Raw genomic sequence first — 23,647 nt, 5'->3', positions numbered from 1 at the left:
CCTAACGTGACAAAACCTGTGGAAGCCTCGACATATGCACCTGAACCGAGTACTACAGCAAAGTATTCGACTTCTGCACCTGAAGATAGCACCACAGCTGAGGATTCTACATCCGCTCCTGACGAGAGTACTACAGCTGAGGATTCGACTTCTGCACCTGAAGACAGCAGCACAGCTGAGGATTCCACTTCTGCACCTGATGAGAGCACCACAGCTGAGGATTCCACTTCTCTACCTGATGAGAGCACCACAGTAGAGGACGAAACTACATCCGCTCCTGAAGAGAGTACTACAGCTGAGGATTCGACTTCTGCACCTGAAGACAGCAGCACAGCTGAGGATTCGACTTCTGCACCTGAAGACAGCACTACAGCTGAGGATTCCACTTCTGCACCTGATGAGAGCACCACAGCTGAGGATTCGACTTCTGCACCTGATGAGAGCACCACAGCTGAGGATTCGACTTCTGCACCTGAAGACAGCACCACAGCTGAGGATTCCACTTCTGCACCTGAAGACAGCACTACAGCTGAGGATTCCACTTCTGCACCTGAAGACAGCACTACAGCTGAGGATTCCACTTCTGCACCTGATGAGAGCACCACAGCTGAGGATTCGACTTCTGCACCTGATGAGAGCACCACAGCTGAGGATTCGACTTCTGCACCTGAAGACAGCACCACAGCTGAGGATTCCACTTCTGCACCTGAAGACAGCACTACAGCTGAGGATTCCACTTCTGCACCTGATGAGAGCACCACAGCTGAGGATTCCACTTCTGCACCTGATGAGAGCACCACAGCTGAGGATTCGACTTCTGCACCTGAAGACAGCACCACAGCTGAGGATTCCACTTCTGCACCTGAAGACAGCACTACAGCTGAGGATTCCACTTCTGCACCTGATGAGAGCACCACAGCTGAGGATTCCACTTCTCCACCTGATGAGAGCACCACAGCTGAGGATTCGACTTCTGCATCTGAAGACAGCACTACAGCTGAGGATTCCACTTCTGCACCTGATGAGAGCACCACAGTAGAGGATTCGACTTCTGCACCTGAAGACAGCACCACAGCTGAGGATTCCACTTCTGCACCTGATGAGAGCACCACAGCTGAGGATTCCACTTCTCCACCTGATGAGAGCACCACAGCTGAGGATTCGACTTCTGCACCTGAAGACAGCACCACAGCTGAGGATTCCACTTCTGCACCTGAAGACAGCACTACAGCTGAGGATTCCACTTCTGCACCTGATGAGAGCACCACAGCTGAGGATTCCACTTCTCCACCTGATGAGAGCACCACAGTAGAGGACGAAACTACATCCGCTCCTGAAGAGAGTACTACAGCTGAGGATTCGACTGCTGCACCTGAAGAGAGCACTACAGTAGAGGATTCGACTTCTGCACCTGAAGACAGCACCACAGCTGAGGATTCGACTTCTGCACCTGAAGACAGCACTACAGCTGAGGATTCCACTTCTGCACCTGATGAGAGCACCACAGCTGAGGATTCGACTTCTGCACCTGATGAGAGCACCACAGCTGAGGATTCGACTTCTGCACCTGAAGACAGCACCACAGCTGAGGATTCCACTTCTGCACCTGAAGACAGCACTACAGCTGAGGATTCCACTTCTGCACCTGATGAGAGCACCACAGCTGAGGATTCGACTTCTGCACCTGATGAGAGCACCACAGCTGAGGATTCGACTTCTGCATCTGAAGACAGCACTACAGCTGAGGATTCCACTTCTGCACCTGATGAGAGCACCACAGTAGAGGATTCGACTTCTGCACCTGATGAGAGCACCACAGCTGAGGATTCGACTTCTGCACCTGATGAGAGCACCACAGCTGAGGATTCCACTTCTGCACCTGAAGACAGCACCACAGCTGAGGATTCCACTTCTGCACCTGAAGACAGCACGACAGCTGAGGATTCCACTTCTGCACCTGATGAGAGCACCACAGCTGAGGATTCGACTTCTGCACCTGATGAGAGCACCACAGCTGAGGATTCGACTTCTGCACCTGAAGACAGCACTACAGCTGAGGATTCCACTTCTGCACCTGATGAGAGCACCACAGTAGAGGATTCGACTTCTGCACCTGATGAGAGCACCACAGCTGAGGATTCGACTTCTGCACCTGATGAGAGCACCACAGCTGAGGATTCCACTTCTGCACCTGATGAGAGCACCACAGCTGAGGATTCGACTTCTGCACCTGAAGACAGCACCACAGCTGAGGATTCGACTTCTGCACCTGATGAGAGCACCACAGCTGAGGATTCCACTTCTGCACCTGAAGACAGCACTACAGCTGAGGATTCCACTTCTGCACCTGATGAGAGCACCACAGTAGAGGATTCCACTTCTGCACCTGATGAGAGCACCACAGTAGAGGACGAAACTACATCCGCTCCTGAAGACAGCACTACAGTAGAGGATTCGACTTCTGCACCTGAAGACAGCACCACAGCTGAGGACGATACTACATCCGCTCCTGAAGACAGCACCACAGCTGAGGACGATACTACATCCGCTCCTGAAGACAGCACCACAGCTGAGGATTCGACTTCTGCACCTGAAGAGAGCACCACAGTAGAGGATTCGACTTCTGCACCTGATGAGAGCACCACAGTAGAGGACGAAACTACATCCGCTCCTGAAGACAGCACTACAGTAGAGGATTCGACTTCTGCACCTGAAGACAGCACCACAGCTGAGGACGATACTACATCCGCTCCTGAAGAGAGTACTACGGCTGAGGATTCGACTGCTGCACCTGAAGAGAGCACTACAGTAGAGGATTCTACTTCTGCACCTGAAGATGGCACCACAGCTGAGGATTCGACTTCTGCACCTGAAGACAGCACCACAACTGAGGATTCCACTTCTGCACCTGATGAGAGCACCACAGCTGAGGACGATACTACATCCGCTCCTGAAGACAGCACCACAGCTGAGGATTCGACTTCTGCACCTGAAGAGAGCACTACAGTAGAGGACGGAACTACATCCGCTCCTGAAGAGAGTACTACAGCTGAGGATTCCACTTCTGCACCTGATGAGAGCACCACAGCTGAGGATTCGACTTCTGCACCTGAAGACAGCACCACAGCTGAGGATTCCACTTCTGCACCTGAAGACAGCACTACAGCTGAGGATTCCACTTCTGCACCTGATGAGAGCACCACAGCTGAGGATTCGACTTCTGCACCTGATGAGAGCACCACAGCTGAGGATTCGACTTCTGCATCTGAAGACAGCACTACAGCTGAGGATTCCACTTCTGCACCTGATGAGAGCACCACAGTAGAGGATTCGACTTCTGCACCTGATGAGAGCACCACAGCTGAGGATTCGACTTCTGCACCTGATGAGAGCACCACAGCTGAGGATTCCACTTCTGCACCTGAAGACAGCACTACAGCTGAGGATTCCACTTCTGCACCTGATGAGAGCACCACAGCTGAGGATTCGACTTCTGCACCTGATGAGAGCACCACAGCTGAGGATTCGACTTCTGCACCTGAAGACAGCACCACAGCTGAGGATTCCACTTCTGCACCTGAAGACAGCACTACAGCTGAGGATTCCACTTCTGCACCTGATGAGAGCACCACAGCTGAGGATTCCACTTCTCCACCTGATGAGAGCACCACAGTAGAGGGACGAAACTACATCCGCTCCTGAAGAGAGTACTACAGCTGAGGATTCGACTGCTGCACCTGAAGAGAGCACTACAGTAGAGGATTCGACTTCTGCACCTGAAGACAGCACCACAGCTGAGGATTCGACTTCTGCACCTGAAGACAGCACTACAGCTGAGGATTCCACTTCTGCACCTGATGAGAGCACCACAGCTGAGGATTCGACTTCTGCACCTGATGAGGGAGCACCACAGCTGAGGATTCGACTTCTGCACCTGAAGACAGCACCACAGCTGAGGATTCCACTTCTGCACCTGAAGACAGCACTACAGCTGAGGATTCCACTTCTGCACCTGATGAGAGCACCACAGCTGAGGATTCGACTTCTGCACCTGATGAGAGCACCACAGCTGAGGATTCGACTTCTGCATCTGAAGACAGCACTACAGCTGAGGATTCCACTTCTGCACCTGATGAGAGCACCACAGTAGAGGATTCGACTTCTGCACCTGATGAGAGCACCACAGCTGAGGATTCGACTTCTGCACCTGATGAGAGCACCACAGCTGAGGATTCCACTTCTGCACCTGAAGACAGCACCACAGCTGAGGATTCCACTTCTGCACCTGAAGACAGCACGACAGCTGAGGATTCCACTTCTGCACCTGATGAGAGCACCACAGCTGAGGATTCGACTTCTGCACCTGATGAGAGCACCACAGCTGAGGATTCGACTTCTGCACCTGAAGACAGCACTACAGCTGAGGATTCCACTTCTGCACCTGATGAGAGCACCACAGTAGAGGATTCGACTTCTGCACCTGATGAGAGCACCACAGCTGAGGATTCGACTTCTGCACCTGATGAGAGCACCACAGCTGAGGATTCCACTTCTGCATCTGATGAGAGCACCACAGCTGAGGATTCGACTTCTGCACCTGAAGACAGCACCACAGCTGAGGATTCGACTTCTGCACCTGATGAGAGCACCACAGCTGAGGATTCCACTTCTGCACCTGAAGACAGCACTACAGCTGAGGATTCCACTTCTGCACCTGATGAGAGCACCACAGTAGAGGATTCCACTTCTGCACCTGATGAGAGCACCACAGTAGAGGGACGAAACTACATCCGCTCCTGAAGACAGCACTACAGTAGAGGATTCGACTTCTGCACCTGAAGACAGCACCACAGCTGAGGACGATACTACATCCGCTCCTGAAGACAGCACCACAGCTGAGGACGATACTACATCCGCTCCTGAAGACAGCACCACAGCTGAGGATTCGACTTCTGCACCTGAAGAGAGCACCACAGTAGAGGATTCGACTTCTGCACCTGATGAGAGCACCACAGTAGAGGACGAAACTACATCCGCTCCTGAAGACAGCACTACAGCTGAGGATTCGACTTCTGCACCTGAAGACAGCACCACAGCTGAGGATTCCACTTCTGCACCTGAAGACAGCACTACAGCTGAGGATTCCACTTCTGCACCTGATGAGAGCACCACAGTAGAGGATTCCACTTCTGCACCTGATGAGAGCACCACAGTAGAGGACGAAACTACATCCGCTCCTGAAGAGAGCACCACAGTAGAGGATTCGACTTCTGCACCTGAAGACAGCACCACAGCTGAGGACGATACTACATCCGCTCCTGAAGAGAGTACTACGGCTGAGGATTCGACTGCTGCACCTGAAGAGAGCACTACAGTAGAGGATTCTACTTCTGCACCTGAAGATGGCACCACAGCTGAGGACGATACTACATCCGCTCCTGAAGACAGCACTACAGCTGAGGATTCCTCTTCTGCACCTGAAGACAGCACCACAGCTGAGGATTCCACTTCTGCACCTGATGAGAGCACCACAGCTGAGGACGATACTACATCCGCTCCTGAAGACAGCACCACAGCTGAGGATTCGACTTCTGCACCTGAAGACAGCACCACAACTGAGGATTCCACTTCTGCACCTGATGAGAGCACCACAGCTGAGGACGATACTACATCCGCTCCTGAAGACAGCACCACAGCTGAGGATTCGACTTCTGCACCTGAAGAGAGCACTACAGTAGAGGACGGAACTACATCCGCTCCTGAAGAGAGTACTACAGCTGAGGATTCCACTTCTGCACCTGAAGACAGCACTACAGCTGAGGATTCGACTTCTGCACCTGAAGATGGCACCACAGCTGAGGACGATACTACATCCGCTCCTGAAGACAGCACTACAGCTGAGGATTCCACTTCTGCACCTGAAGACAGCACCACAGCTGAGGATTCCACTTCTGCACCTGATGAGAGCACCACAGCTGAGGACGATACTACATCCGCTCCTGAAGACAGCACCACAGCTGAGGACGATACTACATCCGCTCCTGAAGACAGCACCACAGCTGAGGATTCGACTTCTGCACCTGAAGAGAGCACCACAGTAGAGGATTCGACTTCTGCACCTGATGAGAGCACCACAGTAGAGGACGAAACTACATCCGCTCCTGAAGACAGCACTACAGCTGAGGATTCGACTTCTGCACCTGAAGACAGCACCACAACTGAGGATTCCACTTCTGCACCTGATGAGAGCACCACAGCTGAGGACGATACTACATCCGCTCCTGAAGACAGCACCACAGCTGAGGATTCGACTTCTGCACCTGAAGAGAGCACTACAGTAGAGGACGGAACTACATCCGCTCCTGAAGAGAGTACTACAGCTGAGGATTCCACTTCTGCACCTGAAGACAGCACTACAGCTGAGGATTCGACTTCTGCACCTGAAGATGGCACCACAGCTGAGGACGATACTACATCCGCTCCTGAAGACAGCACTACAGCTGAGGATTCCACTTCTGCACCTGAAGACAGCACCACAGCTGAGGATTCCACTTCTGCACCTGATGAGAGCACCACAGCTGAGGACGATACTACATCCGCTCCTGAAGACAGCACCACAGCTGAGGATTCCACTTCTGCACCTGATGAGAGCACCACAGTAGAGGACGAAACTACATCCGCTCCTGAAGAGAGTACTACAGCTGAGGATTCCACTTCTGCACCTGAAGACAGCACTACAGCTGAGGATTCGACTTCTGCACCTGAAGATGGCACCACAGCTGAGGACGATACTACATCCGCTCCTGAAGACAGCACTACAGCTGAGGATTCGACTGCTGCACCTGAAGAGAGCACTACAGTAGAGGATTCCACTTCTGCGCCTGAAGAGAGCACCATAGCTGAGGATTCCACTTCTGCACCTGAAGATGGCACCACAGCTGAGGATTCCACTTCTGCACCTGATGAGAGCACCACAGTAGAGGACGAAACTACATCCGCTCCTGAAGAGAGTACAAAGGCTGAGGATTCGACTGCTGCACCTGGTGAGAGCACCACAGTAGAGGATTCGACTTCTGCACCTGAAGACAGCACCACAGCTGAGGATTCCACTACTGCACCTGATGAGAGCACCACAGTAGAGGATGAAACTACATCCGCTCCTGAAGAGAGTACAACGGCTGAGGATTCGACTGCTGCACCTGATGAGAGCACCACAGTAGAGGACGAAACTACATCCGCTCCTGAAGAGAGTACAACGGCTGAGGATTCGACTGCTGCACCTGATGAGAGCACTACAGCTGAGGATTCGACTTCTGCACCTGATGAGAGGACCACAGTAGAGGATTCGACTTCTGCACCTGAAGACAGCACTACAGCTGAGGATTCCACTTCGGCACCTGATGAGAGCACTACAGCTGAGGATTCGACTTCTGCACCTGTAGATGGCACCACAGCTGAGGATTCGACTTCTGCACCTGAAAAGAGCACTACAGGTAAGGACGAAACTACTCCTGGGCCTGGAGAGAGCACTACAGCTGGGAATTCGACATCTGATCCTGTAGAGAGCACAACAGGTAGGAATACCCTTTTTTCTCTACTGAAATAAGCACCACAGTTAATGATTCGACTTTTGCACCTTTAGAGAGCACCACAGATGATGTTGATTCTACAACTGTCCAAGGCAGCTCATCACCATCGGATTCAACATCCGAGCCAGCGACAACAAATCCCCATTCCACTGAGACAACTTTATCTGGAACTGGATCGACGTCTAGTCCGGCGACGTCGCCATCTCCTATACCGCCGATGTCTTGTGCCAGTGGCGCTCCCTATTTGCCGCATCCATCGGATTGCCATAAATTTATACAGTGTGGCAACGGACATGAATACATCATGAATTGTCCAGATGGTCTCTTCTGGAACTATCAGAACTTATACTGCGGCTATAATGAGAGTGGCTGCTTCAACAACAGTGCAAATATTAATCCCGAGGAACGGATTTGCAAGAACGGAATAGATTTTCTGTCAGACCCAAGCGATTGTACTAAATATATCCAGTGCAGCAATGGTCAACCAATAGTACAGAAGTGTCCCGAGCCTTTGTATTGGAATCCCGTCCTGAAAGCTTGTGATTGGTCCAGCATCTATTGTAAAACTCAGAAACAAGAGAATGAAACCACATCTTGTGCAATGGGTATGAATTTCGACGTTCTCCCAACCGACTGTTCAAAATACATCAAGTGTTTCGGGGAGCGCGGAGTTGTGATGAGCTGTAATTCTGGACTTTTCTGGAACCCTGTAAAGGAAGTATGCGAAAAATCACAGCGGTTCTGCAAGTAATATGAGAGCTTGACTAGTTACTCGCACGAAACTATAATTTCTTTTTAAATTTGTTTGTTATCCCATATTCACAGATTCATTTGAATAAAAGATTATTTTACAAAAATGACTACCAAAACTTTCAATTATTACTTTTGTCAGCGAGTTATGAAATTCGTTTGGTTAAATTTGAGAAAATGATCAGTCTTATCGAAATTGAAAGTGGACCAGACCATCAAGGGAAACTAACAGTGTGATCGTCTACAGAGTCTGTGCGAGTACAAGTAGATGCTCTCAATAGATCTCATTTTTGGTTGCATGCAAATTTAGTTCAATAGGCCTACGCTATGTGGCTGTGCTTTTTATTTTGTGTTGATCTTATCGAACTGGGCTTCAATTAAAAATATTATTAGCCTTGAAACATACCCCATACAGTGGATGAATATTTAATGCTTGAGTTCAATTAAAACACATGGCTTTTTAGAAGCTTTCAGCAGATAAGGGAAACTCGAGCTCAGGATTGATGTTGATTCTGTGGGGCTGAAGGGGCCTGATCTATAAATAGATATGACGATGGACTGCCTAACCAGAAAGCTAACGCAAATTTTTGGTCCCAAAGGTTATCAAAACAAATTACTTCCGCCCAATTCGGCTCTATAGAATAGTTCCTTGGGAACTCAAAACTCAAATTAATTACGGCAGATACTACAAGAAAGATGGAGAGAGATAGAGTGAAACCCGAGCGTGAATGGCAAATGATCTGGGGAAGGGACACACTTGAAAATAGTATATACACAATTGGATATCTTTATATGCTAATAAATGCCAGCACATTTCCTTAAAATGGGTCAAAAGTCTCCCCCAGTCGTTGGCGAAGACGATGATGTTGTAATGCCCCTTCCAGAGATACATTCGATGGAGGGAGTGGCGGGTCGCGGTCCCCCCAGTCCCGTACTCAGCCAAGCCAAGTGATCGATTGACACGATCAAAGTGTTGATATGTAATGGAACAGGCACAGACACTCCAATGAATGGCACTGGCGACGAGCTCAGAGCTCTAAGTGGCCTGGCCTGTGCATTTGTGGTCGTGTGATGTATGGTGTGTGGTGCGGCGTTGTTATGTGTATGCGATAGGGCAGACACTCGAACCAGACTTCTGTGATTGTGTGGGTCCTACATAAATATTCATGCTGCTGGCTAAATGCAAATGTATTAGAAATTGCTCGCCTTCAATGAATTTGAGTTCTACTCAAGCTCTAGAGTTTTGATGCTCGGACAGCCCAACGTTATTCGCAATCTAGCAGTTGTCGCGTTCGGAAGCAGTTCGGAACATTGGAACCCAATTAGCATACAGGCGAAGAAGTATGTGAAATTAAAAAAACACTGTCGAATAAAGGACGAAAAAGTGAAATGTAAAATCAATTAAAGAACATTGAATACCAATTGTGCCGGATATATTTATGGTCTATTGCAGCGTATCTCGTGACTTCGGATTCTTAGCAGAACAAATATTCACAGGATAATCATTCTTCAGATTTGTGATGTGAACATTTAAAAAAACTTTGAAATTAAATATTCCGAGTTTTAGTTCCAGAGATATAAAGGACCTACGACCTTTCGAAAATGTCTTGAACATTATGAAGATCCATCAATAAATTTCCATAAGTGAACTTTCAGAAGAGATAGTGTAGTGTATGACAGAGTGAGATTGTGAGTTCTACTTAAGCTTTCAAGTGCGGACAGCCCTACGTTATTTGCAATCCAGACGTCGTCGCGGTCTGAAGCTGATCGGAACATTTCCCTTGGAAACTAATAAGCATACAAGCGAAGAAGTATGTGATATGGAATAAACACAGTCGAATGGAGGACGACTGGAACAAAACCATTAACCATTAAATAAAATTTAATAAATTATTAAATTAAAAATTAAATTAAATAAACAATTAAAATTTTGGATACTCCAGAGATATAAAGGACCTAAAGTGACGTGAAGAATATTAAAATCCATCAAACAATTTCAATAGGGAAATTTTTCAGAAGAGATAGAGGTTACTTTTATCATAAAACTAAAAATGACCAGAACCATCCTCTAAATAATTCTAAAAAATTCATTTTCTGTTCATTATTTTATGTGATTACATCACGCTTAACGGAAATTGAGCCCAAGATCAATTGTTTTTTTGTGTATAATACTTTTTTGGCATCAAATAGAATCGTGTGTCCCCATTCTCAAGAGAAGAGATAACCCCTCGAATGGGAGGGAACATACATAAACTAATATTAACGAGCATGTGTGCTGTCCAATCAAATGAGTTGATAATACAATTAAATTTCATCTTACAGTTTGCTGGTTGTGTTCAGTAGACGTCGACACGTTTCAATTGGATTCGGAATTAGATTTATTGAAATGCTGCCCTTTCGCTGGGGCCTGCTACTAGGCGTCGTGGTGCTCATAGCGTGCGCCAATGGAGCGGCTATCGTAAGTGTCAAATTGTTAATGAAAGCCAAGAGCTGCGCTCGTGACTGTGCCTGTGACTGTGTGCGTGGATGTGTGGAACTACTCATGGAGTGGTTCAATGTAAATGAACTCGTCCCAATAGTATGCGATAAGGCCCAATTTGACCAAGGTCAGTTTCAGCCACAGAATCGAATTAAGAACGGACACAGTACTCTAGCTTGAATGGCTCGTGATAAAGCTGACATTAGCATTGAACTTAAGTTTCTTCAATCACTTACAGGATCAATCGGCGCAAAGCGAAGATGAACTCACAGGCCTGGCTGATTTGGAGCGATCAAAGAGAAGCGGCAGAGGCTAGTAAGTAGGATAAAAATAGATCAGAAAAATAGATAATCAAAATGAATCATCCAAACCTACTAGTGCAAGAGGACAGACGCAGTCGCAGTACTTGAACTTTGGTAAACCCGAAGAGGACGGCAAGGCTGAGGCAGAGGCTAACGAAAGCGGATCACGTTCCGTAGTCTGTAAGTGATACATCAATCTGAATTCCGTGAACGATTGTAAATGAAATCTGATCCATCTTCAGCTGGTAGTCACGGAATGGGCCAGGCCCAGAGTCAGTTCTCCTCTGGAGATTGCAGTGGCTGTTCCGGCTATCAAACTGGCAGCTCACTCGATGGCAGTGGAGGCTTTGTCGGAAGACCCGATGCTATCATTAGTCTTCCAGGTGCAGGTTAGTTAATCCGACATATTTATTTTTTGTTTGTGGTACCTGAATGAAGTATTTATTTAGATGCTGTAAGCGGACAGCCTGGATTTGGTGGTCAACCTGGTGCCGGAAGTCTGATTGGTGGTCAACCTGGAGCCGGAAGTCTGATTGGTGAGCAGCCTGGTATTGGAGGACTTCCAGGAGTCAGTGGTGGACAACAAGTATTCGGGCCGGTAGGACCCGGTGGCGCAGGACCTTCAGTTAGCGGAGGACAAGCTGGTATCGATGGTGCTCAGCCCGGCTTTGGCGTTCAACCTAGCGTTGGAGGTCAACCCGGATACGGAACACAGCCGGGAAGTCAAACACGCATCGGCGGGGGACAGCCAGGATACGGACCACAGCCAGGAGTTGGCAGCCAGCCAGGTTTCGGTGGCGGGCAGCCCGGATTTGGCGGCCAGTCTACCGAGGGAGGAACACCCGGATACGAAGCCCAACCAGGAGTTGGCAGACAGCCTGGTATTGGTGGTGGACAGCCCGGGCTCGGCGGTCAACCTAGCGTTGTAGGTCAACCCGGATACGGAACACAGCCAGGAAGTCAAACGGGCATCGGTGGTGCACAGCCCGGATATGGAAGTCAAACTGGGATCGGCGGCGGACAGCCAGGATTTGGCGACCAAAGTGGCGTTGGAGGTCAACCCGGATACGGAGCCCAACCAGGAGTTGGCGGACAACCTGGTATTGGTGGTGGACAGCCAGGATTTGGTGGTCAAACTGGCGTTGCAGGTCAACCCGGATACGAAACACAGCCAGGAAGTCAAACAGGCATCGGTGGTGCACAGCCCGGATATGGAACTCAACCAGGAGTAGGAAGTCAGACTGGGATCGTAGGCGGACAGCCAGGATTTGGAGACCAAAGTAGCGTTGGAGGTCAACACGGATTCGGAGCCCAACCAGGAGTTGGCGGACAACCTGGTATTGGTGGTGGACAGCCAGGATTTGGCGGTCAAACTGGCGTTGCAGGTCAACCCGGATACGGACAGCCTGGTATCGGTGGTGGGCAGCCCGGTTACGGTACACAACCAGGAGTAGGAAGTCAGACAGGTATCGGTGGTAGACAACCCGGATTTGGAGCCCAGCCAGGAGCTGGCGGACAGCCTGGTATCGGTGGCAGACAACCTGGTGTTGGTGGTGGACAGCCCGGATACGGAACACAGCCAGGTGTGAGTGGCCAGCCTGGTTTCGGTGGCGGACAACCTGGTATTGGTGGTGGACAGCCCGGATACGGAACACAGCCAGGAGTAGGAAGTCAGACTGGTATTGGTGGTGGACAGCCCGGATTTGGCGGTCAAACTGGCGTTGGAGGTCAACCCGGATACGGGCAGCCTGCTTTCGGTGGCGGACAGCCTGGTTACGGTGGCGGTCAACCAGGTATAGGTGGCGGACAGCCCGGATACGGAACACAACCAGGAGTAGGAGGTCAGACTGGTATTGGTAGTGGACAGCCCGGATTTGGAAGACAAACTGGCGTTGGTAGTCAACCCGGATACGGAACACAGCCAGGTGTGAGTGAACAGCCTGGTTTCGGTGGCGGACTACCTGGTATTGATGGTGGACAGCTCGGATACGGAACACAGCCAGGAGTAGGAAGTCAGACTGGTATTGGTGGAGGACAGCCCGGATTTGGCGGTCAAACTGGCGTTGGAGGTCAACCCGCATACGGACAGCCTGGTTTCGGTGGCGGACAACCTGGTATAGGTGGCGGACAGCCCGGATTTGGCGGTCAATCTGGTGTTGGTGGTCAAACCGGATACGGAACACAGCCAGGAGTTGGCGGACAGCCTGGGATCGGTGGTAGACAGTCTGACTGGACAGGAAGTCAGACTGGTAGGGGGGGCGGACAGCCCGGATTTGGAGGTCAAGCTGGCGTTGGTGGTCAACCCGGATACGGAACACAACCAGGAGTTGGTGGACAGCCTGGTATCAGTGGTAGACAACCCGGATACGGAACACAGCCAGGAGTTGGTGGTCAAACTGGCAGTGGTGGTCAACCTGGATACGGAACACAGCCAGGAGTTGGTGGACAACATGGTATCGGTGGCGGACAGCCAGGATTTGGTGGTCAAGCTGGCGTTGGAGGACAACCCGGATACGGAACACAGCCAGGAGTAGGAAGTCATACTGGTATAGGTGGCGGACAGCCAGGATTTGGAGGTCAAGCAGGCGTTGGTGGTCAACCCGGATACGGAGCCCAACCAGGATCTGGTGGACAGCCTGGTATTGGTGGCGGACAGCCCGGATACGGAACACAGCCAGGAGTAGGAGGTCAGACTGGTATAGGTGGCGGACACCCAGGATTTGGAGGTCAAGCAGGCGTTGGTGGTCAACCCGGATACGGAACACAGCCAGGAGTTGGCGGACAGCCTGGTATTGGTGGCGGACAGCCCGGATACGGAACACAGCCAGGAGTAGGAGGTCAGACTGGTATAGGTGGCGGACACCCAGGATTTGGAGGTCAAACAGGTGTTGGTGGTCAACCCGGATACGGAACACAGCCAGGAGTTGGCGGACAGCCTGGTATCGGTGGTAGACAGTCTGGATACTTAACACAGCCAGGAGTAGGAGGTCAGACTGGTGGAGGTGGTCAACCTGGATACGGAACACAGCCAGGAGTTGGTGGACAACCTGGTATCGGTGGCGGACAGCCAGGATTTGGTGGTCAAGCTGGCGTTGGAGGACAACCCGGATACGGAACACAGCCAGGAGTTGGTGGACAGCCTGGTATCAGTGGTAGACAACCCGGATACGGAACACAGCCAGGAGTTGGTGGTCAAACTGGCAGTCGTGGTCAACCTGGATACGGAACACAGCCAGGAGTTGGTGGACAACCTGGTATTGGTGGCGGACAGCCCGGATTTGGTGGTCAAGCTGGCGTTGGAGGACAACCCGGATACGGAACACAGCCAGGAGTAGGAGGTCAGACTGGTATTGGTGGTGGACAGCCCGGATTTGGCGGTCAAACTGGCGTTGGAGGTCAACCCGCATACGGACAGCCTGGTTTCGGTGGCGGACAACCTGGAATAGGTGGCGGAAAACCCGGATTTGGCGGTCAAACTGGTGTTGGTGGTCAACCCGGGTACGGAACACAGCCAGGAGTTGGCGGACAGCCTGGTATCAGTGGTAGACAGCCCGGATACGGAACGCAGCCAGGAGTTGGTGGTCAACCTGGTTACGGAACACAGCCAGGAGTTGGTGGACAACCTGGTAGCGGTGGCGGACAACCAGGATTTGGTGGTCAAGCTGGCGTTGGAGGACAACAATACGGAACACAGCCAGGCGCTGTCGGACAATCTGTTATCGGTGGTGGACAGCCCGGTTATGGAACCCAACCTGGTGTTGGAAGTCAGACAGGTATCGGTGGTGGGCAGCCCGGAGCTGGAGGAACTCAGTATGGCGGTAGGCAACCTGGAGCCGGTGGTGTTTTAGACGGTCAAGTGGGTGCTCCAGGACGCTATACAGCTGGATCTGGTGTCACTCCTAGTGGAGCTGCTGGTGCTGGTAAGTCTCGCAAACCTCTTTGAACTGACGCAAAAATGCTAATTTGATAATTTAAGGTGTGCCAGGTGCAGTTTCCGGTGGACCTGATGACACATTCTCTCAAGCGGCATCCACGATTGGCAACGGCCAGGCATCTGCCAGTGCCGAGGGCAAAAAGAATGGCGGAACAGCCAAGACTCAAGTATCCGGCACATACAGTACGGGCGGTTCGTTCAGCGCCAGTGCAATGACCTCTGATGCAGATCGAGCCGCCAGCGCTCAGGTTACTGGCAATGCTGATGGCGCTATGAGCCAGTCCCAAGGCTCCGGAGGACCAGCCCAGTCCCAGGCCCAAGTGCAGGTCAACAACAAGGATGGAGGCACCAAGGCTTCATCACAGAGCGGAGGTCTGATTCATCAGAGCCAGAGCGAAGTGCAGGCCAACGATAAGGGTGGTTTGGCCGATGCCCAGTCCAGCGGACCCGGTCAAACATCTTCCCAAGCTCAAATTGGCTTCCGTCCTGGTCAGGATACCAGCTCGGCAGCGTCTCCAGGCGGCGGTCAGGCCTCTGCCCAATCGGGCAGCCATTCTGGTCAGAGCCAGTCCCAGATCCAAGGAACGTCCAGGTGAGCACAGAGTGAGGCAGGAGAGACGCCAGAAATCTAAGCCACTTCCATTTTCAGCTTTGGTGTATCATACCATGGTGCTGCACAGTCTGCGTCAGGAACCAAGGAGCAGGTGGATACCTATCGGGAACAGAATCGAGAGCTCTTCAATACAATCAGCCAGTTTGGCAACAGTGGCAATGCGTGGGTACACCTCGATGGGAATTTTCGGTGCATTTCACAAACTATATTTCAATTTCAGTGTAACCGATCGTGCTGATGCCGTCTTTAGTGGCCCGGCACTCACATCTGAATCCGATTCAATACCCGAGCTGCAGCTGAAGTCCACAAAGACCAGCAAGGAGGAGCCTGAGAAGGTCGAAAAGAAGCCCGATCAGCCGGAGCCAGTGCAATACGAAGAGGAGGAAGAGGATGAGGGCGATGAATATGACGAGGATGAGTACTACAACGAGAACCCCGTCAAGCTAGAGGAGGGTCCTAAGGCGCCGAGCAAGATTCAGGATGCGGAGTCCACTCCTCATCCACAGACCTATACCCAGTCGTCTCCCACGCAGAAGCAGCAGGCCGTAGTGGCCCCATTGCCAGCGGAAAAGTACCAGCTGGTGCAGAAACAGAACGGTGTCGTCAACACCTACACTGAGCGATCAACCACTGAGTCCGTGCCCAGTGGGTTCCGCGGCACGGTTAACGTTCAAAAGAAGTTTCACACCAAGTCGCTTGAGCTGCACAACACCGAGAAGAAGGTCGAGATCAGTGCCGACACTGACTCCGATGCTCCGAGTGCACCCACTCGCGGCAGCAAAGCGCCTCGCGCCCCAGACAGCTATGTAACAGTCACCAAGTCGGTGACAGGAAGCATGGACAATAGCAAGAACCCACCGCAGGACAACAAGAACTTCCAGTCTACGTACTACACAAAGTCCTCGACCTGCGGATACTTCACCTTCTCCTGTAACATTGTCTACGGTGCAAATGGACGCAGCAAGATCTGTCGCCCAAAGGCTCCGGCCAACGGCAAGTGCTAAATGAGAGGGAGAAATCAATAACCCCACCCACCACACATTTTAGTAGATCAGTTCCCAAAGGGGCTCAATTGTAGAACTCTAAAATCTAACTGGCACCGAAAGGCACCCACATATTTGTATTTTTATGCAGCAAGTTCATAAGCATTTAAGTGTTTTTTGCAAATAATTTTAGCATCTTACTGCCATTTCTTAAATATTTCATAGGCTTTGCAATTGTAATTAATATTAAATAAAATTCATAAGAAAACAGAAAGTATCCCGGAAACATTGTTTTAATATTATCTGGGAACACATGGAGCTTTGCTTGAATTTTGAAAACAATTAAACACACATTTTGTCGCAGGTGAGCAGTTTAGAGTTCCAGAAGAGATACTGTGGACAGGTCTTCACAAAGGGAAGATAGTCACACTGTATGAAGCGTGTACAGTCACCAGGATATGGTATTAGTTGTCCAAGTTTCTCAGCGCATGCGACTGACAGACTGTCGGCGGGTACGGTGTTAGAACAGCCTGCGAGGGTCTCTGAGCTACATCGCTGCAGTTGGGCGTTCCAGCGCAAGTCCGGAGGGCAGCTGAGCTCGCGCGTCTCGTAAAACAGCTTGCAGTCTCTGGGATAGGGCTCTCTGATCAGGGCCTGAGAACTCGATACGAGCAGAGCTCCTAAAAGCAAGAATTGGATAGTCACTGACATGGTATATTAATTAAAGAATTTTGAACTTCTGATCAATAAATATACTTCTCAGAGAGATGTGGACACTCGCTGGCTTGGGGTCTATCTGAACTGTTAACTGTCTCTTTTGGCATTTATATAGATGTAGAGGCGAGTCTCTCCATACGGCAATAAGTGATAAGCCCCCATCAATGTATGTACAATTAATGCAAATATTAACAGGAGGGAAGCTCTCCGACCACATTAAGTTCTCAAGTAGATATGTACATATATACCCCGATCAGCAGTTTTATGTTCTGTTCAGCTCTGTCATGCTTTTCGTTCATTTCTTTCCTTCTGTAAGATATACCTGTATGTAAATAGATCTTTGTTCTTTACATAGACTTTCTTGATTAGTTCATTATTAAACTCACATTGAATTGCTTTCACTTGAACGAGTGTCGTCTGGCCTTGGAACGATAAACTTGTCCGGTTAAGTGGCTTCTTGTTTACATATTTAGAAATACATTTTCCCTTGCTGCAGATAACTTTCTGTTAAGGAAAGCCATCCATGTCTGTTATTGGTTGCATAGTGTTATCTGTTCAAGAGATTTCCAGAGTGATTTCCTAGAAATAATTCTCATAATACAAAGACTCGCAGAAGGTAATGGGATAAATAAAATTCAAGTACTTGCCCTCGATAAGCTGCCACAGGGAATTGTATAAAAGACGGCGCAGCCCAATGGCAGGCATCATTGCCTTATTGAGTCATCTCTGGAGGAAAAGAAAAGTAAGACTGCCTGTAAATTCCTCATAATACCAATCAATAAAGTACCCATCTACCATCCTTTCGTGCAACAGCGATGCGTGCCTCTGTCTTTGCTTTTGTGCTCTTGGTAGCTGTGCTTGCCGCTTTGGAGGGTGAGGCGTATGTTGAAGTGGTAAGTTGCCTGCACGAGCCGGCTCCAAAACTGATCTAAAATCTTTGTACTGCTAGCCGATGAATGCTGACATGTCCATGGCCATGCCACAATGTCCAGCCTACGATGATCCCAGCCGTTTGGTGATGCTGCCGTTTCCCAATGACTGCCGCAGGTACTTTACCTGTCTCCGGGGTCGTCCCTACGTGACCCAGTGCCCGGAAAGCTTATTCTGGAGCCAGCGAAACTATCGTTGCGATTACCGAGAGTACTCCGATTGCCAGAGCCCCGACACGGAGGGTTGGGTGGAGTACAGCGCCTATCCTGGAGACTGCAGTCGCTTCTACGAGAAGCGTGTCATACGCTGCCCCAACAACCATCTATTCAATTCGCACAGTCAACGCTGCGAGCTTTCTCAGTATGTCAACAGTTGCGAGTCTTTGCCTCCTTGGAACAGCGGGTTGCCCACCGAACCCAACTATCCCATGATCCCACCCGTAATCCCTACTGCTGCCACTCCAGAGCCGGAATACAATGCCCCGATTGATGCACAATTGCTGTGCAAGAACAGCATCCCAAATTCATATATTCCGTTTCCCGGAGACTGTCGCAAGTTTATCTACTGTGGCCCAACGGCCACTGTGTTGAATTGCGCCGCTGACTCGTTCTGGAACCCCATGCTGGTCACCTGCACTGCCTCCAGCAGTGGATGCCAGGCTCTCCACTACAACTGAAGCTGAAACAATATTTAAGTCACGGGCTAGATTCTAGAACCCACTTTACTTATTTTGAGCACAGTCAATAAATGCACATTTAATATTTCATCAAGACTACCAATTGAATCTTGCAATTGCCTTAAGGGATTCCCACATCAATACTCCATTAGCATTTGACAACAAATCATTGGTGCTGCAACCGGCCAGTTGGGGATCCATGCAGGCCAGATCAGTGGGGCTGAACTCTTCTCCTTTTGTACACGCATATCCCACAGGAATGGGCTCCTGACAAACGATGTACTTGCTGCAATTGCCGGGATAGGGAACCAAGGAGCCTTCGGCTTGATCAGCGCAAAAGCTACCCTGTGCTGGAATCCTCTCAGTTGTGGTGGCAGAGGGAAGCGGAGTTGTTGTGGCTGGGATTGTACAGTTCGCAACCCACGGAGCCATGCACCGTTCGAGGAATGCACTGAATTCTTGCCCCTCTGCGCAGTCATAGACGATGGGTGAAGGTCGGACACATTGTATGAACTTGCTGCAGTCGTTGGGATATGGAACTAGTTTACCATCAGGCATGTCCTCGCAGGGATCTGTAGCTTCAGTAGTCGGAGTACTTTCTGTACTGATAGTCGTGGATTTTTGTTCGGTTGTTCCTGTGCTGGCTGCAGTGGTTGAGTCGTAGTCCCATCGACAGGCTTCTGGGGATACATCGGGGCCACAATGCCCTGTCAATGGGTCGAAAAACTCCCCACTTCCACACACTCCCATCATATAAACGACATCGTCCAGGCAGTGTATAAACCACTGGCAATTGTCTGGAAACGGTAAGGTGTCGCCAGCTTTGTTGTGGCAGACCGTCGGACTTGGCGTTGGCGTGGTATGGCTCGGCGATGGAGTTGTCGTCTCTCCTTTTGGGCAATCACTCAGCTCCCACTGGACGCATTGCTGCATTGCTTCGTTGAAGTAGTATCCTTCAATGCAATAAAAGGCAATAGGAACCGGGCTTGCACACACAATGTATTTGCTGCAATCTTCGGGATAGGAAGCGTAATGACCCACGCTCTGGCCCGAGCAGATTTCAGAATCAACTGGCAGGCTGGTCGTTGTGTCTGGAGTCTGAATGGTGGTCCAACTGGTAGAGTATGTTGTAGGAGGAGTTGTGGATTGACTGGCAGTTGATTCAGTGGCGACTCCACTTTCCGTGCAGGCTGTAGGTGAAACCTCGGGGCCGCAATTGCCCGTTTGCGGATCATACCAGGCGTTATAAATGCAATTCGCTATGCTGTAGCTTCCGTCTCCCATGCACAGGATGTACTGTTGGCAGTTCGTCACAAGTGGGTAGGAGAAGCCCAGCTTCTGATCCGCGCAAAGATCGTCCCAGCTTTGGGTAGTTTGAACGGTTGTGCTTGTGGTGACAGAGTCGCGGCACGCTGTGGGCGACACATTGGGTCCGCAGTCGCCAGTCTTCGGATCGAACCATGCGTTCACTGGACACTTGGCAGTGGCGGATTGACCACCGCCCAGGCAAATAACGTACTGTTGGCAGTCTGATTCCAATGGAAAGGCGACGCCCAGCTCCTGTTCAGCGCATAGGTTTTCCTTCTCCTCTAGCGTTGTTGGAGGTACGGTGATGGGCGTTGTGGATGTTGTCACCTCGCGGCACGCTTCCGCTGGGACCTCTGGCCCACAATTACCACTGTACGGGTTGTACCAATTGTCAGTGGGGCAGGGAAGGATTATGAAAGAGTTGTTGCCGTAGCAGTAGTAATATTGCTGGCAGTTGTTCCGGTACGGAAATCTCGTTCCCTGCTCCTGGCCGACGCAGTCATTGAATATCCCCTCAGTGGTCGATGTCGTTTCTTCCACCTCCTGGGTCGATTGGTCACCGTAACACAAGACATCATTTGGATAGTCACAGATGCGGAAGGCTGGATTAAATAGCATTTGGCCGGGGCATTGGTCCACTTCACCACGATCGTCCACACACACGATGAACTCGTTGCACGCACTCTCGGATGGAATCACACTATGGTTTGCTTGACCAACGCAAGGATCAGCCTCGGTGGACGGAGGGGTTGGGTAAGGCGATTCCGTGCAATCAACGGCTTCCGGTGTGTCGCAAATACGCAAAAGATTGTTGAAGAGTTTCCCCGTCGGGCAGTACTCCAATTCAGGGCACGACTCTGTACACGAAATGAAGGCGCTGCAGTTGTACGGATATTTATACTTTCCCACAGGCAACGACGCACAAAAAAGTCCGAGTCCACTTCTGGCGGAGATAGGCAGTTCTGCATCGCACCACCAGAAGTTCGATAAGAAGACGGGGTGCCATCGCAAACGGTTGTCAATAGGAAAGCGAAGAACGTATACCATTTGCAGTCTACAACTAAAACGAGAAGAGAATGAAACAGATATAAAATGTTCGAAGTTACTTGATGCAGGAAATTAAATTAATAATGGTTTCTCCCTTATGTAGACTATTTTACCTTTCATTGTATGTGCTCTGAATATCACTATTAGGTTTTAAAATGTGTAATTTATAAGGGAATAGCAATGAAATCGCATGTGTTTATGGGTGCACGGTTCATAAATTACTGAACCTGAATCATTCTCATCAAATTTTTGGCAATTCTTAGGCAAAATAAACAGATAGTCGCCTGCCAATCATATCAACTGTATGTCCGTTTCGTCGATAATGACTAATTCAAGTTGATAAGGGTTTAATAGCAGCTCTGAGAAATCAAAACGGAATGCGTATCTTGGTCAAGGAAATAGACAACAGGCTTCAAATATTCGACAACTGCTGATGGCTACTATCACTCAGCTCGTATTTTCCACTGATATAAGCAAGATAGTAAAAAAACAATTAACAATGAACTGATGAGAGACAGTATAAGTAGTTGAGAAGAGGGAACATCCCTTAAATAGAGAGTAAAGAGGAAAGAGGAAAAACAAACACTAAACTCAGCTCATCAGTACATGTGCCTACTTTTAGGCAAACATCGATATATATATTATGAATCTTTTGAAAGAATATTTAACGTCGCTAAAGGTGTTCTTGGTTTGGCCATGAAATGCTCTTGCAAGGAGTTCATCGACCGCACCTAAAGCTTTTGTTTCCTTTTCCACCAAAATTAAATACAAATGAATGAAAATCAAATCATCTTTTGATATCCGAGCTCATTCCTTCTCTATTATTTAAAGCGCAGCATCCACTTTTATCTACTAAATGAGAATTTCTGTTAATTTCTATGAAATTCGTGGAATTTCTGGGTCCACCTATGTATGTATGTGCATAAGAGTTGGTATGTGTTTATCAGACATTACATATGTTTTTTATGAACTGTCTTATCAATTCTTAGTAAAGAAATATGCGAGCAGATAGCGAGCGGAGTACTTGTGCACTTATCAGATTTCTCAGATATTATCAAAGAGGGAACATTTTACATATTGGCACTGCATGCAAATTTGAATTCAATGCGAGTGTATAAAAACGATGTACCACGAATGGAAAAGTTCAGTTCGATAGCGATACCCAATATGAAGCTCCTTGGACTGCTGTGGACCCTTTGCGTCTTGCATAAAACATCTCTGGCTCGCGTACAAGTGGGTACCAGTGGCAGAGAAAGCCATGAATGACACACATAAAAATGATTAAAGAACTAACTAAGTACCATGATTTCACAGGACGGCTTCTCGTTTAAGACATCCATTTGTGATGGTAAGAACGGGGGGCTTTTGCCCATGTATGGAACGTGTCGGGGATATTATGTGTGTCTGGATGGGAACGCTGTAATCGGATCCTGCGACAGAGGCACATTGTTTAATCCCAATACTTTACATTGCGATGATGCCCTGGACGTGGACTGCATATTCGAGGCCAAGCTAAGTGATTACAACGATGGATCGAGCTCGGAAAGTGAGGAGGATGAGGAGCCCCCGAAAACCGATGCCCCACCCACGCGGAGACCATCAAAGCAGCAGCGACCTCAGCCACAAACACAACAAACTTCGGATACATTCAACAGAGTGTGCGCTGGAAAGAAGGATGGCATTACCCTGGCAAAGGCTGACTCGTGCAGTGAGTACTTTGTGTGCGAGTCGAAGCAGCCGCGTCTTCGCGTTTGTCCCACCAATCAGCACTTTAGTCCCACTCGGCGGATCTGTATGAAGCCGAAAGACGCCAAGTGCCTGGTGAGTCAGGAAAATAATCGACTAGAGGAGCCCGCAACATCCGCCGGGGCCTGTTCCGAGGAAAAGGAGAACTCCTTGGTGGCCCATCAGAAAGATTGCGGAAAGTTTTTACTCTGCAGCAACCAGGTGTTCCTCGTAATGGATTGTCCCACAGGCTTGCATTTCAATTCCAAAACGAAACGGTGCGACTATCCAAAGATCGCGAAATGTCAAGTGAAGGAAAAGGGAAATAAAACTGCAGCAAAGACAAAAAATGCAGTACGAAAACCGAAGAATCGTCCCTTGTAACACTTGCATGCAAATAAAATAAATATCCTATCTGTCATCACATATTTCATGCTTCAAGTATCAACTATTAAATAGCTTCCAAAGCTAGTAAACTACTGTAAGACAGGGAAAAGCCAAATAAAATACCACAAAATAGCTTAGAAATTTCCAAACTAATTGTAAAACGTCCCCAAAAGCAGCAACAATTTTTGTATTGGATAACTAAATTCA

At 49.5% G+C, this 23,647-nt stretch overlaps 6 protein-coding genes across 6 annotated transcripts; 4 read left to right on the top strand and 2 right to left on the bottom strand.

The window, feature by feature from the left end:
• Window positions 1-156: 156 nt before the first annotated feature.
• LOC117893523 (flocculation protein FLO11) lies at window positions 157-8,409 on the top strand (the record flags this gene model as incomplete). Its single annotated transcript, XM_034800163.1, has 8 exons — window positions 157-489; window positions 1,189-1,382; window positions 2,478-3,243; window positions 3,919-4,731; window positions 4,775-5,366; window positions 5,406-5,791; window positions 6,551-7,574; window positions 7,643-8,409. Coding segments are annotated over 8 exons (4,806 nt in total), but the record flags the coding sequence as incomplete, so codon positions are not given.
• A 1,214-nt stretch (window positions 8,410-9,623) lies between these two features.
• On the top strand, window positions 9,624-16,768 carry LOC117894749 (uncharacterized PE-PGRS family protein PE_PGRS54). Its single transcript, XM_034801960.1, has 13 exons — window positions 9,624-9,680; window positions 10,662-10,797; window positions 11,057-11,133; window positions 11,197-11,300; window positions 11,363-11,509; window positions 11,570-11,842; window positions 12,785-12,858; window positions 13,090-13,195; window positions 13,289-13,522; window positions 14,696-15,040; window positions 15,097-15,646; window positions 15,704-15,829; window positions 15,888-16,768. Exons 2-13 carry the CDS (start codon window positions 10,726-10,728, stop codon window positions 16,669-16,671), a joined length of 2,892 nt encoding a protein of 963 aa, XP_034657851.1. The 5' UTR covers window positions 9,624-9,680; window positions 10,662-10,725; the 3' UTR covers window positions 16,672-16,768.
• Window positions 16,769-16,985: 217 nt separating this feature from the next.
• LOC117894776 lies at window positions 16,986-17,429 on the bottom strand. The gene is made up of 2 exons (XM_034802002.1): window positions 17,407-17,429; window positions 16,986-17,354 (listed from the first exon to the last, which is right to left on the bottom strand). Coding segments are annotated over exons 1-2 (363 nt in total). The 5' UTR covers window positions 17,408-17,429; the 3' UTR covers window positions 16,986-16,992.
• Window positions 17,430-18,182: 753 nt separating this feature from the next.
• Window positions 18,183-19,040, top strand: LOC117893522. The gene is made up of 2 exons (XM_034800162.1): window positions 18,183-18,260; window positions 18,317-19,040. The coding sequence occupies exons 1-2, from the start codon at window positions 18,183-18,185 to the stop codon at window positions 18,971-18,973; spliced, it is 735 nt and encodes a 244-aa protein (XP_034656053.1). The 3' UTR covers window positions 18,974-19,040.
• Window positions 19,001-21,328, bottom strand: LOC117893520. Its single transcript, XM_034800160.1, has one exon. It carries the CDS (start codon window positions 21,326-21,328, stop codon window positions 19,070-19,072), a length of 2,259 nt encoding a protein of 752 aa, XP_034656051.1. The 3' UTR covers window positions 19,001-19,069.
• Window positions 21,329-22,488: 1,160 nt separating this feature from the next.
• Window positions 22,489-23,493, top strand: LOC117894768 (probable chitinase 10). The gene is made up of 2 exons (XM_034801986.1): window positions 22,489-22,561; window positions 22,643-23,493. Exons 1-2 carry the CDS (start codon window positions 22,496-22,498, stop codon window positions 23,435-23,437), a joined length of 861 nt encoding a protein of 286 aa, XP_034657877.1. The 5' UTR covers window positions 22,489-22,495; the 3' UTR covers window positions 23,438-23,493.
• Window positions 23,494-23,647: the final 154 nt, after the last annotated feature.

This window comes from Drosophila subobscura, chromosome J, assembly GCF_008121235.1.
Source record: "Drosophila subobscura isolate 14011-0131.10 chromosome J, UCBerk_Dsub_1.0, whole genome shotgun sequence".
Classification (NCBI taxonomy): Eukaryota; Metazoa; Arthropoda; class Insecta; order Diptera; family Drosophilidae; genus Drosophila; species Drosophila subobscura.
Note: the sequence above shows the minus strand (reverse complement) of the source record. Positions and strands in the feature narration are given on the sequence as shown.